At 48.3% G+C, this 10400-nt stretch overlaps 1 protein-coding gene and 5 non-coding genes across 6 annotated transcripts in view; all 6 read left to right on the top strand.

Moving 5' to 3' along the window:
- Positions 1-10400, top strand: part of LOC134444516 (N-acylneuraminate cytidylyltransferase-like) — a gene marked incomplete at its 5' end in the record, with an annotated part of 44419 nt that overhangs the window by 546 nt on the left and 33473 nt on the right. The window contains one exon of the mRNA XM_063193823.1: positions 1419-1590. Coding sequence (XP_063049893.1) covers positions 1419-1590 — 172 coding nt within the window. The remainder of the gene's footprint in view (positions 1-1418; positions 1591-10400) is intronic.
- LOC134444528 (U4 spliceosomal RNA) lies at positions 3863-4003 on the top strand. Its single transcript, XR_010033996.1, has one exon. It is a non-coding gene; the product is annotated as a U4 spliceosomal RNA (small nuclear RNA).
- LOC134444527 (U4 spliceosomal RNA) lies at positions 5933-6073 on the top strand. Its single transcript, XR_010033995.1, has one exon. It is a non-coding gene; the product is annotated as a U4 spliceosomal RNA (small nuclear RNA).
- Positions 7592-7732, top strand: LOC134444526 (U4 spliceosomal RNA). Its single transcript, XR_010033994.1, has one exon. It is a non-coding gene; the product is annotated as a U4 spliceosomal RNA (small nuclear RNA).
- Positions 8833-8973, top strand: LOC134444525 (U4 spliceosomal RNA). Its single transcript, XR_010033993.1, has one exon. It is a non-coding gene; the product is annotated as a U4 spliceosomal RNA (small nuclear RNA).
- On the top strand, positions 9903-10043 carry LOC134444530 (U4 spliceosomal RNA). Its single transcript, XR_010033998.1, has one exon. It is a non-coding gene; the product is annotated as a U4 spliceosomal RNA (small nuclear RNA).

Below are 10400 nucleotides of genomic sequence, written 5' to 3'. Positions count from 1 at the left end.
TGTGATGTGTGTGTGTGTGCAGGGCTCTAAATTAACACCAGCCAAACGGGCAGTTGCTGGTGAAATTTCAGTTTGGCTGGTAGTTAAGACCGACTATAATGTAGCTAGTCGCCCCATATCTAACTCCTCACCTTTGTGTGGCAGCATTAATGTGGCAGTATGAGTGTATGATCTAAAATGTATGGATGTGTGTAGGGGAGAGAGCAGCGTTTACCTCTGGTCCTTGGGCCAATGCAAGCGATGTCATTCAGCAGATGACCAGCTCCAGCTCAGGAGCTCTCTTTCCAACTTACTCCTCTCACCAATGTCCAGTGTTTCAGGGTAAAAAAAACCACGTACAGTTCACAAAATATCCAAAGGTTCCATGTATTCCACAAGTAGTGCGAGCTAGTTTGTTAGCACATCATCAAAACAGTCACACTTCTCCAGCAAGTTAGCTCCGAATGCCGCGGCCACACCAGGCCTGCGAGCCTAACTTCTCTGCCAGGAATTTAATCTCAAACGCCTCATCGAGGGTCCATGTAGTTTCTCCAATGCCGAGCAAACTTAATCAGACGGCTCTGGTCGGGGTCCTGGCGGGCCGGCCAAGCGCCAGGCTTCTTGCCAGCAGGAACGCTCCCCTGTGACCCTCTGAACTCTGACCTTTTATAGGTTAGAGCAGTGGTTCTCAATGTTTTTTGAACAAACGCCCCCTAGGCCTCATCACAAGCCTCCCAACGCCCCCTTGACCTCATCATAAGCCTGACAACGCCCCCCTTAGTATTAAAAAAAAGAAATAGACTAATGCCCCCCAATGGCAACTAAGCACCGTCCCCCTCTCAGTTGTATCAGTTGTACTTAGAGCTCCCTGGGGGGCTGTACCGCCCCCGTTGAGAAACACTAGGTTAGAGGTTAAGTGTCTCCACCTTGTGTTGGGAACGTGAAAGTAGGCTGTGCTGGTCTGTGTCCTCGCTGACCCTACCTAACTTCCTAACACCAAATTACTAGCCACTTTGTCGCTTTCGTCGCTTGATTTGACGAACCTCCATAGCGAAATAATGACTTCCATCACTCAGGTTGGCTAGTGTAGGTCACTCTTGGTGTGCACCAGGGGTGGAACTTAAAATTTTCCCCCACCAGTCACTATGGCAGGTAGATGTTAAAATCTACCAGTCACTAGCCATTTTTACCAGTAAAGTGTACACATAGCTTAATATGGTGTATGTGTGTTTACAGGTATGGGTATTTCGGTAAGGATAAACCAGAGGTGGTGCGTCTGCTGCTGTGTAACCTGTGTGTGTGTGTGTGTGTGTGTGTGTGTGTGTGTGTGTGTGTGTGTGTGTGTGTGTGTGTGTGTGTGTGTGTGTGTGTGTGTGTGTGTGTGTGTGTGTGTGTGTGTGTGTGTGTGTGTGTGTGTGTGTGTGTGTGTGTGTCTACAGGTATGGGTATTTCGGTAAGGATAAGCCCGAGGTGGTGCGCCTGCTGCTGTGTAACTTGTGTGGATGCCTGACGGACGGCCAGCTGCTGCTCTCGTCTCAGGGGCTGGAGATGGTGTCCCTCAACACCAGGGACTGCATGGGCATACGCATGCTGCAGAGGGAAAACGTGGAGGTAGGATAGTACACACAGCCTGGGCTATTTTCACTGGATAGTACACACCATTTCTACTGTACTGTGTCTATTGTATTAGAGTAGACACTTTCACCCATTAGTCAGTGTCTACTAGTCATGTTGACTGGTGATGAAAAAAGTTAATTTCGAGCCCTGATTACATGTACAGTATTGCCTCTTTTCCACTGCTGGTTTTTCTGGTCGGCCTACAGCTCAACACAGTGCGACTTGGATGCCACTGTTGGCTTTTCGAATATGCACGCCCCAGCTCAATCATAAAGCAAAAAGTGGCGGCCGAGTCACACAGTGTTGAGCTGTAGGCCTACCAGAAAAACCGGCAGTGGAAAAGAGGAGTTTGTGTTTATTGCACCTGGAGATGGAGTCGTAGAACGCCACAGACTGCATGGGGATACGCATGCTGCAGAGAGAAAACGTGCAGGTAGGTACTGTATACACTAGGAATGGAAATACGCACCCGTCCACCTGCCAATGACGGATGAATTTGGCCTTTGGCCTTTGATCGGAAAGTGATCTTGTCAAATGGTGGCTGGTAAACATTTGAGTGACTGGTAGATTTTAGAATCTACCTGCCACAGTGACTAGTGGGGAAGTTCCACCACTGGTGTACACTAATATCTGTTTTAACTTCACAGTGCATGTGCAAATGACGTACTTATATTGTACAGGGCTTTTTCTGAACGGGGAAATAGGGCCGCTCCACCCTCATACCTCCGCCGGTGCACCCTCATACTTCTTTTTTTTTTAAAATAAGCTTATATAAATTACTTTTTTGAGTGCCCCTAGTAAATTCTCCCCTTAACCCCCCGCAACCTGCCATGATGCTCCCTCATGCCAAAAAATCCTAGAAAAAGCCCTGTTGTAGTGTTTGTAACATGGTTGCTCCTGGAGATGGTCTCTCTCAACACAAGGCAGAGAGAGAACATGTTATGTTAGGTGTTAGGTGTGAGAGCTGCCTTCAGTCAATAGCTCTCTTTTCCCATGTGACACCAGACACCTTAAGGCTTAGATTCAATGCATATGAAGCAGGTAGAAGTGACAGCACACCTGGGAAACGCAAACTCCCATTGTCATTGAGACACAGCACACAACGTAATTGCATTTTTATGCCTCACCCGTGCAAAGGGGTAGCTCCCAATGGCGCCCCAAAGGTAGCAGTGCGGCAGGACGGTACCATGCTCGACCTGGTCGGTCGGGAGTCAAACCGGCAACCTTTGGGCTACAAGTCTGACGCCCTGACCGCTTATCCATGACTGCCCTAAAGTAGCATCTGGTGGCACATGCTTACTGAAGGACACGTGTGCACAGGCTGGCACATTTTATTCACAAACATGTCGGTAGCACACACTTGCATGCATAGTGTCAGGCACGCGCGCAGAAAGCATAATTATTGCCCCTTGAGCCTTTTCCAATCTGGGGCCCACTTGCAACTTACACAAATGTTCAGGGCCCACCTATGACCCAAGAATGAATACAACTCTAATATATGCTCTATGGGGAACCTTTTTCATTCGAAGGGCCACTTCAAATTTAGCCGAGGGCCACAAAAGTCCTCCGGGGGCCGCATTATGAACACAAACCAGAATTTCCCCCTGCACTTTGGGCCAATATTGAAGGTAGCCACCTTTAAAACAGACCCCACCTTCTGTAGGTCCCCTGAATATAGTGTAATTGTATTGCAAATGGAAATTCTAAGATTCCTTCACAAAATATGTCATATTTCATATGGAGCTGAATAGCCTTAGAAGTATGTCGGGGCCCGGATGAAACGGCTTCAAGGGCCGCAAACGGCCCTCGAGACATAGGTTTCCCAACCCTGCCCATCCCTTTGTGCTAAAAACACTGTCCCCCTCCCCCACAGTGCTCTTTACCCCTCCCCCCCCAACACACACACACACACACACACACACACACACACACACACACACACACACACACACACACACACACACATTGTTCTTCTGTATCAACCTACTGTCTCCGCCCATTTTCTTTGAGAGTAGTCTTTTCGTATCCCAAGATGCACTCCTTCAGCAAAAGCAAAAGTTAGTATCATTTGAAACGATAACATGTCATCCATTAATCATTTGTGTATTTACAATCATGCATTCACATGTCTATCTCCACATTACTGAAGTGCAGGCTTTGCTATTGTAGCTAACAACAACTCATTCCATGTCAGTCTCATATGCCCTCCATCTCTGTTGTGACTGCCTCCCTCCCCCAGTCACAGCAGCATCGACCTTCCCTGATCAGCTTTGCGCAGTGGCAGTATCGTAGCCCATGAGGTTTATCCGAGGCGCGATTATTGCTAGTTGAAAACTTTAACCCAATACCCGCCTTGACGACTTGAAATATAGTCGGCAATGGCAATTTTTGGTGGTCTCTCAGGAGACTGATCAGTTGTTGGAAGGAAATATTTGGAAGTGATGAGAAGATTTTCATGATGACATTGAAGTAGTTATATGATTGATGTTTGCAGGAAATTTAGGTTCAAGTGTCTGAATGTGAATTGTGGAGCTTGAGTCAGGGACCCACTAGTTTGACGCCCTCTCGGTACTTCACATGGTAACGAAACATTTCAAACACGCGATTTAAGGTTACGGTTAGGGTTAGGGTTAAGGCTAGGGTTATGGTTAGGTTTAGGGTCGTATGGCGTAAGCGTTAAGTACTGAAAGGGCGTCGAACTCGTGAGTCCCGCTTGAGTCCATCATTTGCAACAGCCGTGTAGACTATTTCACAGGGTTGCCATTCAAATCTAGTACATCTCCTCCCCCCCCCCCCTTAAAACACCACGCCCCTCCCCCGCACTACTCAGTTTAACTGTACTCTGTCTCCACCTACTTCATATATCCCAAGATGCACTTCTTCTTCTTCAGAAAAAAAGTGTGACTTAATGTCATTTGAAGAGATAGAGCATCATCTGTTAATCATTTGTATCTGTGCAGTAATGTCTTGTCGTGTCTATCTCCACATTGCTGAAGTGCAGGTTTTGCTATTGTTTAGTATGTCACATTGCAAATCTGTCCTCTGACATCCTGTCTCCTCTGTCACCTCCCCCTCATCATCCTCCTCCATCTACTCCAATATTCTGTGTCTCCTCCTCTCCTTCTCCTCCTCTCCTTCTCCTGCCCTCCTTCTCCTCTCCTCCAATATCCTGTGTCTCCGCCTCTCTTTCTTCTTTCCTTCTCCTCTCCTCCAGTGTCCTGTGTCTCCTCCTCCTCTTCCTCCAGTGTCTTATTTCTCCTCCAGTGTCCTCTCTCCTCCTCCTCCTCCTCCTCTCCTTCTTCTCCTGTGTCTTCCTCTCTCCTCCTCCTCCTCTCTCCTGTGTCTTCCTCTCTCCTGTGTCTTCCTCCTCCTCTCCTCCTCTCTCCTGTGTCTTCCTCTCTCCTCCTCCTCCTCTCCTTCTCTCTCCTGTGTCTTCCTCTCTCCTGTGTCTTCCTCTCTCCTGTGTCTTCCTCTCTCCTGTCCTCCTCTCTCCTGTGTCTTCCTCTCTCCTGTCTTCCTCTCTCCTGTCCTCCTCTCTCCTGTGTCTTCCTCTCTCCTGTGTCTTCCTCTCTCCTGTCCTCCTCTCTCCTGTGTCTTCCTCTCTCCTCCTCCTCCTCTCTCCTGTGTCTTCCTCTCTATCCTCCTCCTCCTCTCCTTCGTCTCCTGTGTCTTCCTCTCTCCTGTCCTCCTCTCTCCTGTGTCTTCCTCTCTCCTCCTCCTCCTCTCCTTCTCCTGTGTCTTCCTCTCTCCTGTCCTCCTCTCTCCTGTGTCTTCCTCTCTAACCCCCTCTCTATCCTCCTCCTCCTCTCCTTCTTCTCCTGTGTTGTGTTGTCTCCGCCTCTCCTTCTCCTCCTCCTTCCATTGTCTCCTCCTCCTCCCTCCATTGTCTCCTCCTCCTCCCGTTGTCTCCTCCTCCACTTCCTCCACTTCCTCCAGTGTCCTCCTGTTTCCTCCTCCTCCTCTCCTTCTTCTCCTCCTCCCGTTGTCTCCTCCTCCTCTTCTTCCTCCACTTCCTCCAGTGTCCTCCTGTTTCCTTCTCCTCCTTCTCTCCTTCTTCTCCTGTACCTTCCTCTCCTCTCCTCCTCCTCTCCTTCTTCTCCTGTGTCTTCCTCTCTCCTCCTCTCTGTCTCCTCTGTGTCCTCCAGTGTTGTGTTGTCTCCGCCTCTCCTTCTTCTCCTCCTCCCGTTGTCTCCTCCTCTTCTTCCTCTTCTTCCTCCAGTGTCCTCCTGTTTCCTTCTCCTGTGTGTCCTCCTCCTCCTCCTCTTCTTCCTCTTCCTCCATCTCTGTTGTGACTGCCTCCCTCCCCCAGTCACAGCAGCATTGTCCTTCCCAGATCAGCTTTGCGCAGTGGCAGTATCGTAGCCCATGAGGTTTATCCGAGGCGCGATTATTGCTAGTTGAAAACTTTAACCCAATACCCGCCTTGACGACTTGAAATATAGTCGGCAATGGCAATTTTTGGTGGTCTCTCAGGAGACTGGTTGGTTGTTGAAAGGATATATTTAGAAGTGATGAGAAGATTTTCATGATCATATGTGGGTAGTTATCTGGTTGATGATTGCAGGAAGTTTAGGTTCAAGTGTCTGAATGTGAATTGTGGAGCTTGAGTCCATCATTTTCAACAGCAGTGTAGACTATTTCACAGGGTTGCCTTTCAAATCTAGTACATCTCCTCTCCCCCCCCCACACCCCCTCCCCCGCACTATTCAGTACTACTGTGCTCTGTCTCCACCTACTTCTTGTATCCCAAGATGCACTTCTTCTTCTTCAGGAAAAAGTGAGTTCATGTCATTTGAAAAGATATAGCATCATCTGTTAATCATTTGTATCTTTACAGTAATGTCTTGTCATGTCTATCTCCACATTGCTGAAGTGCAGGTTTTGCTATTGTTTAGTATGTCACATTGCAAATCTGTCCTCTGCCATCCAGTCTCCTCCCCCAGCCCTCTGTCACCTCCTCCTCATCCTCCTCCTCCTCCAACTACTCCAATATCCTGTGTCTCCTCCTCTTCTTCTCCTGCCCTCCTTCTCTCCTTCTTCTCTCCTTCTCCCTCCTTCTCCTCTCCTTCTCCTCTCCTTCTCTCCTTCTCCCTCCTTCTCCTGTTTCCTCCTCCTCCTCCTCCTGTTGTCTCCTCCTCCTCTTCTTCCTCCACTTCCTCCAGTGTCTTATTTCTCCTCCAGTGTCCTCTCTCCTCCTCCTCCTCCTCCTCTCCTTCTTCTCCTGTGTCTTCCTCTCTCCTCCTCCTCCTCTCTGTCTCCTCGTCCTCCAGTGTTGTGTTCTCTCCTCCTCTCCTCCTCCTCCTCCTCCTCTCTTCTCCTCCTCCTCTTCTTCCTCCTCCAGTGTCCTGTTGCCTTCCTTCTCCTCTCCTTCTTCTCCTGTGTCTTCCTATCTCCTCCTCCTCTCTGTCTCCTCCTCCTCCTCCCGTTGTCTCCTCCTCCTCATCTTCCTCCACTTCCTCCAGTGTCTTATTTCTTCCTCCAGTGTCCTCCTGTTTCCTTCTCCTCCTCCTGTTGCATCCTCCTCCTCCACCTCCTCCTCCTCCTCCTCCTCCTCCTCCTCCTCCTCCTCCTCCTCTTCTTCCTCCTCTTCCTCCAGTGTCTTATTTCTCCTCCAGTGTCCTCCTGTTTCCTTTTCCTCCTCTCCTTCTCCTCCTCTCTCCTCCTCCTCCTCTCTGTCTCCTCGTCCTCCAGTGTTTTGTTGTCTCCGCCTCTCCTTCTCCTCCTCCTCCCGTTGTCTCCTCCTCCTCTTCTTCCTCCACTTCCTCCAGTGTCTGATTTCTCCTCCAGTGTCCTCCTGTTTCCTTCTCCTCCTCCTCTTCCTCCTCTCCTGTGTCTTCCTCTCTCCTCCTCCTCTGTCTCCGCGTCTTCCAATGTTGTGTTGTCTCCGCCTCTCCTCCAGTGTCCTCCAGTTTCCTTCTCCTCCTCCTGTGTGTCCTCCATCTCTGTCCTGACTGCCTCCCTCCCCCAGTCACAGCAGCATCGACCTTCCCTGATCAGCTTTGCGCAGTGGCAGTATCGTAGCCCATGAGGTTTATCCGAGGCGCGATTATTGCTAGTTGAAAACTTTAACCCAATACCCGCCTTGACGACTTGAAATATAGTCGGCAATGGCAATTTTTGGTGGTCTCTCAGGAGACTGATCAGTTGTTGGAAGGAAATATTTGGAAGTGATGAGAAGATTTTCATGATGACATTGAAGTAGTTATATGATTGATGTTTGCAGGAAATTTAGGTTCAAGTGTCTGAATGTGAATTGTGGAACTTGAGTCCATCATTTTCACCAGTACATCTCCTCTCCCCCACACCCCCAAAACAACGCGCCCCCCCCTTAAAACACCACGCCCCTCCCCCGCACTACTCAGTGCAACTGTACTCCGTCCCCACCTACTTCATATATCCCAAGATGCACTTCTTCTTCTTCAGAAAAAAAGTGTGAGTTAATGTCATTTGAAAAGATAGAGCATCATCTGTTAATCATTTGTATCTGTACAGTAATGTCTTGTCATGTCTATCTCCACATTGCTGAAGTGCAGGTTTTGCTATTGTTTAGTATGTCACATTGCAAATCTGTCCTCTGACATCCTGTCTCCTCCCCCAGCCCTCTGTCACCTCCTCATCATCATCCTCCAACTACTCCAATATCCTGTGTCTCCTCCTCTTCTTCTCCTCTCCTTCTCCTCCTCCTCCTCCTCCAACTACTCCAATATCCTGTGTCTCCTCCTCTTCTTCTCCTCTCCTTCTCCTGCCCTCCTTCTCCTCCTCCTTCTCCTCTCCTCCAGTGTCCTGTTGCCTTCTCCTCCTCTCCTTCTTCTCCTGTGTCTTCCTCTCTCCTCCTCCTCCTCTCTGTCTCCTCGTCCTCCAGTGTTGTGTTGTCTCCGCCTCTCCTTCTCCTCCTCCTCCCGTTGTCTCCTCCTCCTCTTCTTCTTCCTCCTCCTCCTCTTCTCCCTCCACTTCCTCCAGTGTCCTCCTGTTTCTTTCTTCTCCTCCTCCCGTTGTCTCCTCCTCCTCTTCTTCCTCCTCTTCCTCCACTGTCTTATTTCTCCTGTTTCCTTCTCCTCCTCTCCTCCTCTCCTGTGTCTTCCTCTCTCCTCCTCCTCTGTCTCCGCGTCTTCCAATGTTGTGTTGTCTCCGCCTCTCCTCCAGTGTCCTCCTGTTTCCTCCTCCTCCTGTGTGTCCTCCATCTCTGTCCTGACTGCCTCCCTCCACCAGTTGCAGCAGCATTGTCCTTCCCAGATCAGCTTTGCGCAGTGGCAGTATCGTAGCCCATGAGGTTTATCCGAGGCGCGATTATTGCTAGTTGAAAACTTTAACCCAATACCCGCCTTGACGACTTGAAATATAGTCGGCAATGGCAATTTTTGGTGGTCTCTCAGGAGACTGATCGGATGTTGAAAGAAAGATTTTGGAGATAATGGGAACAATTTGGAGTAGTTGGTCTTGAATGACTTTCGATGAAAGTTTCCAGTTAAACTGATTTCAAGAAGCTTAGTTTAAAAGCAAAGAGAGTAGAGAGAGATTCCATCCATTGGCCCATTGTTTCCGGGTTCTATTATTGCAAGGGGGAGGGGGACTGTTCTATTCAATGCTACGAGTATTATGACACGTCCCTTTAGGCAGACCGGAACCTGGTCATGTTAGGTGCGCATAGCAACCTATTACAATGGCATATCTCTATACTTAAAGAATCTCTGTTAAAAGTCACTTAAGTATTTTGGGGAGCTTGATTCCACCATTTTCAACAGCTCAGATGTTTTAAGTATTTTACAGGGTTGCCTTTCAAATCTCTGCCCAGTGTCCAAGTGAAGTTGTGTATTCCAACGTGGGCTGTAGGTCTCTGCACACTAATGTATTGATTTCTATGTTGTTGGCCATAGTGTTCAGTACTTTGTAACTACATTTTACAGGCTACATTCAACTTTGATTAATGTGTGGATTTTTAGATCGATCTCTCTCACACGCACACAAACACACACTTTCTCCCCCCACCTCCTCCCACTCCCCTCTCTTTGTTAAACACCACTCCCCACCCCCCACACTAGTTCTACTCAGTGCTACTGTACTCTGTCTCCGCCTTCTTCATGTATCCCAAGATGCATTGCTTCTTCAGAAAAAAAGTGTAACTTCATGTCATTTGTCATTTGATCATTCGTTAAGCATTTTGGTGTGTGTAATCATGTCTTGTCATATTTATTTCCACATTGCTGAAGTGCAGGTATTTGCCATTGTGTCTCCCATTGCAAATCAGTGTCTTGTGTCCACCGTGTGTGTTGTGTGTGTGGTCCCCAGTCTCTATGGGGTCCCAGATCAGCTTTGCGCAGTGGCAGTATCGTAGCCCATGAGGTTTATCCGAGGCGCGATTATTGCTAGTTGAAAACTTTAAGCCAATACCCGCCTTGACGACTTGAAATATAGTCGGCAATGGCAATTTTTGGTGGTCTCTCAGGAGACTGATCAGTTGTTGGAAGGAAATATTTGGAAGTGATGAGAAGATTTTCATGATGACATTGAAGTAGTTATATGATTGATGTTTGCAGGAAATTTAGGTTCAAGTGTCTGAATGTGAATTGTGGAACTTGAGTCCATCACTTTCAACAGCTGTGTAGACTATGTTACAGGGTTGCCTTTCAAATCTAGTACATCCCCCCCCCCCCCTTAAAACAACACGCCCCCTCCCCCGCACTACTCAGTACTACTGTACTCTGTCTCCACCTACTTCATATATCCCAAGATGCACTTCTTCTTCTTCAGAAAAAAAGTGTGAGTTAATGTCATTTGAAAAGATAGAGCATCATCTGTTAATCATT

Source organism: Engraulis encrasicolus, unplaced genomic scaffold, assembly GCF_034702125.1.
Source record: "Engraulis encrasicolus isolate BLACKSEA-1 unplaced genomic scaffold, IST_EnEncr_1.0 scaffold_58_np1212, whole genome shotgun sequence".
NCBI classification, from domain to species: domain Eukaryota; kingdom Metazoa; phylum Chordata; class Actinopteri; order Clupeiformes; family Engraulidae; genus Engraulis; species Engraulis encrasicolus.
The sequence above is the reverse complement of the archived record's forward strand: the minus strand, read 5'-3'. Positions and strand labels throughout refer to the sequence as shown.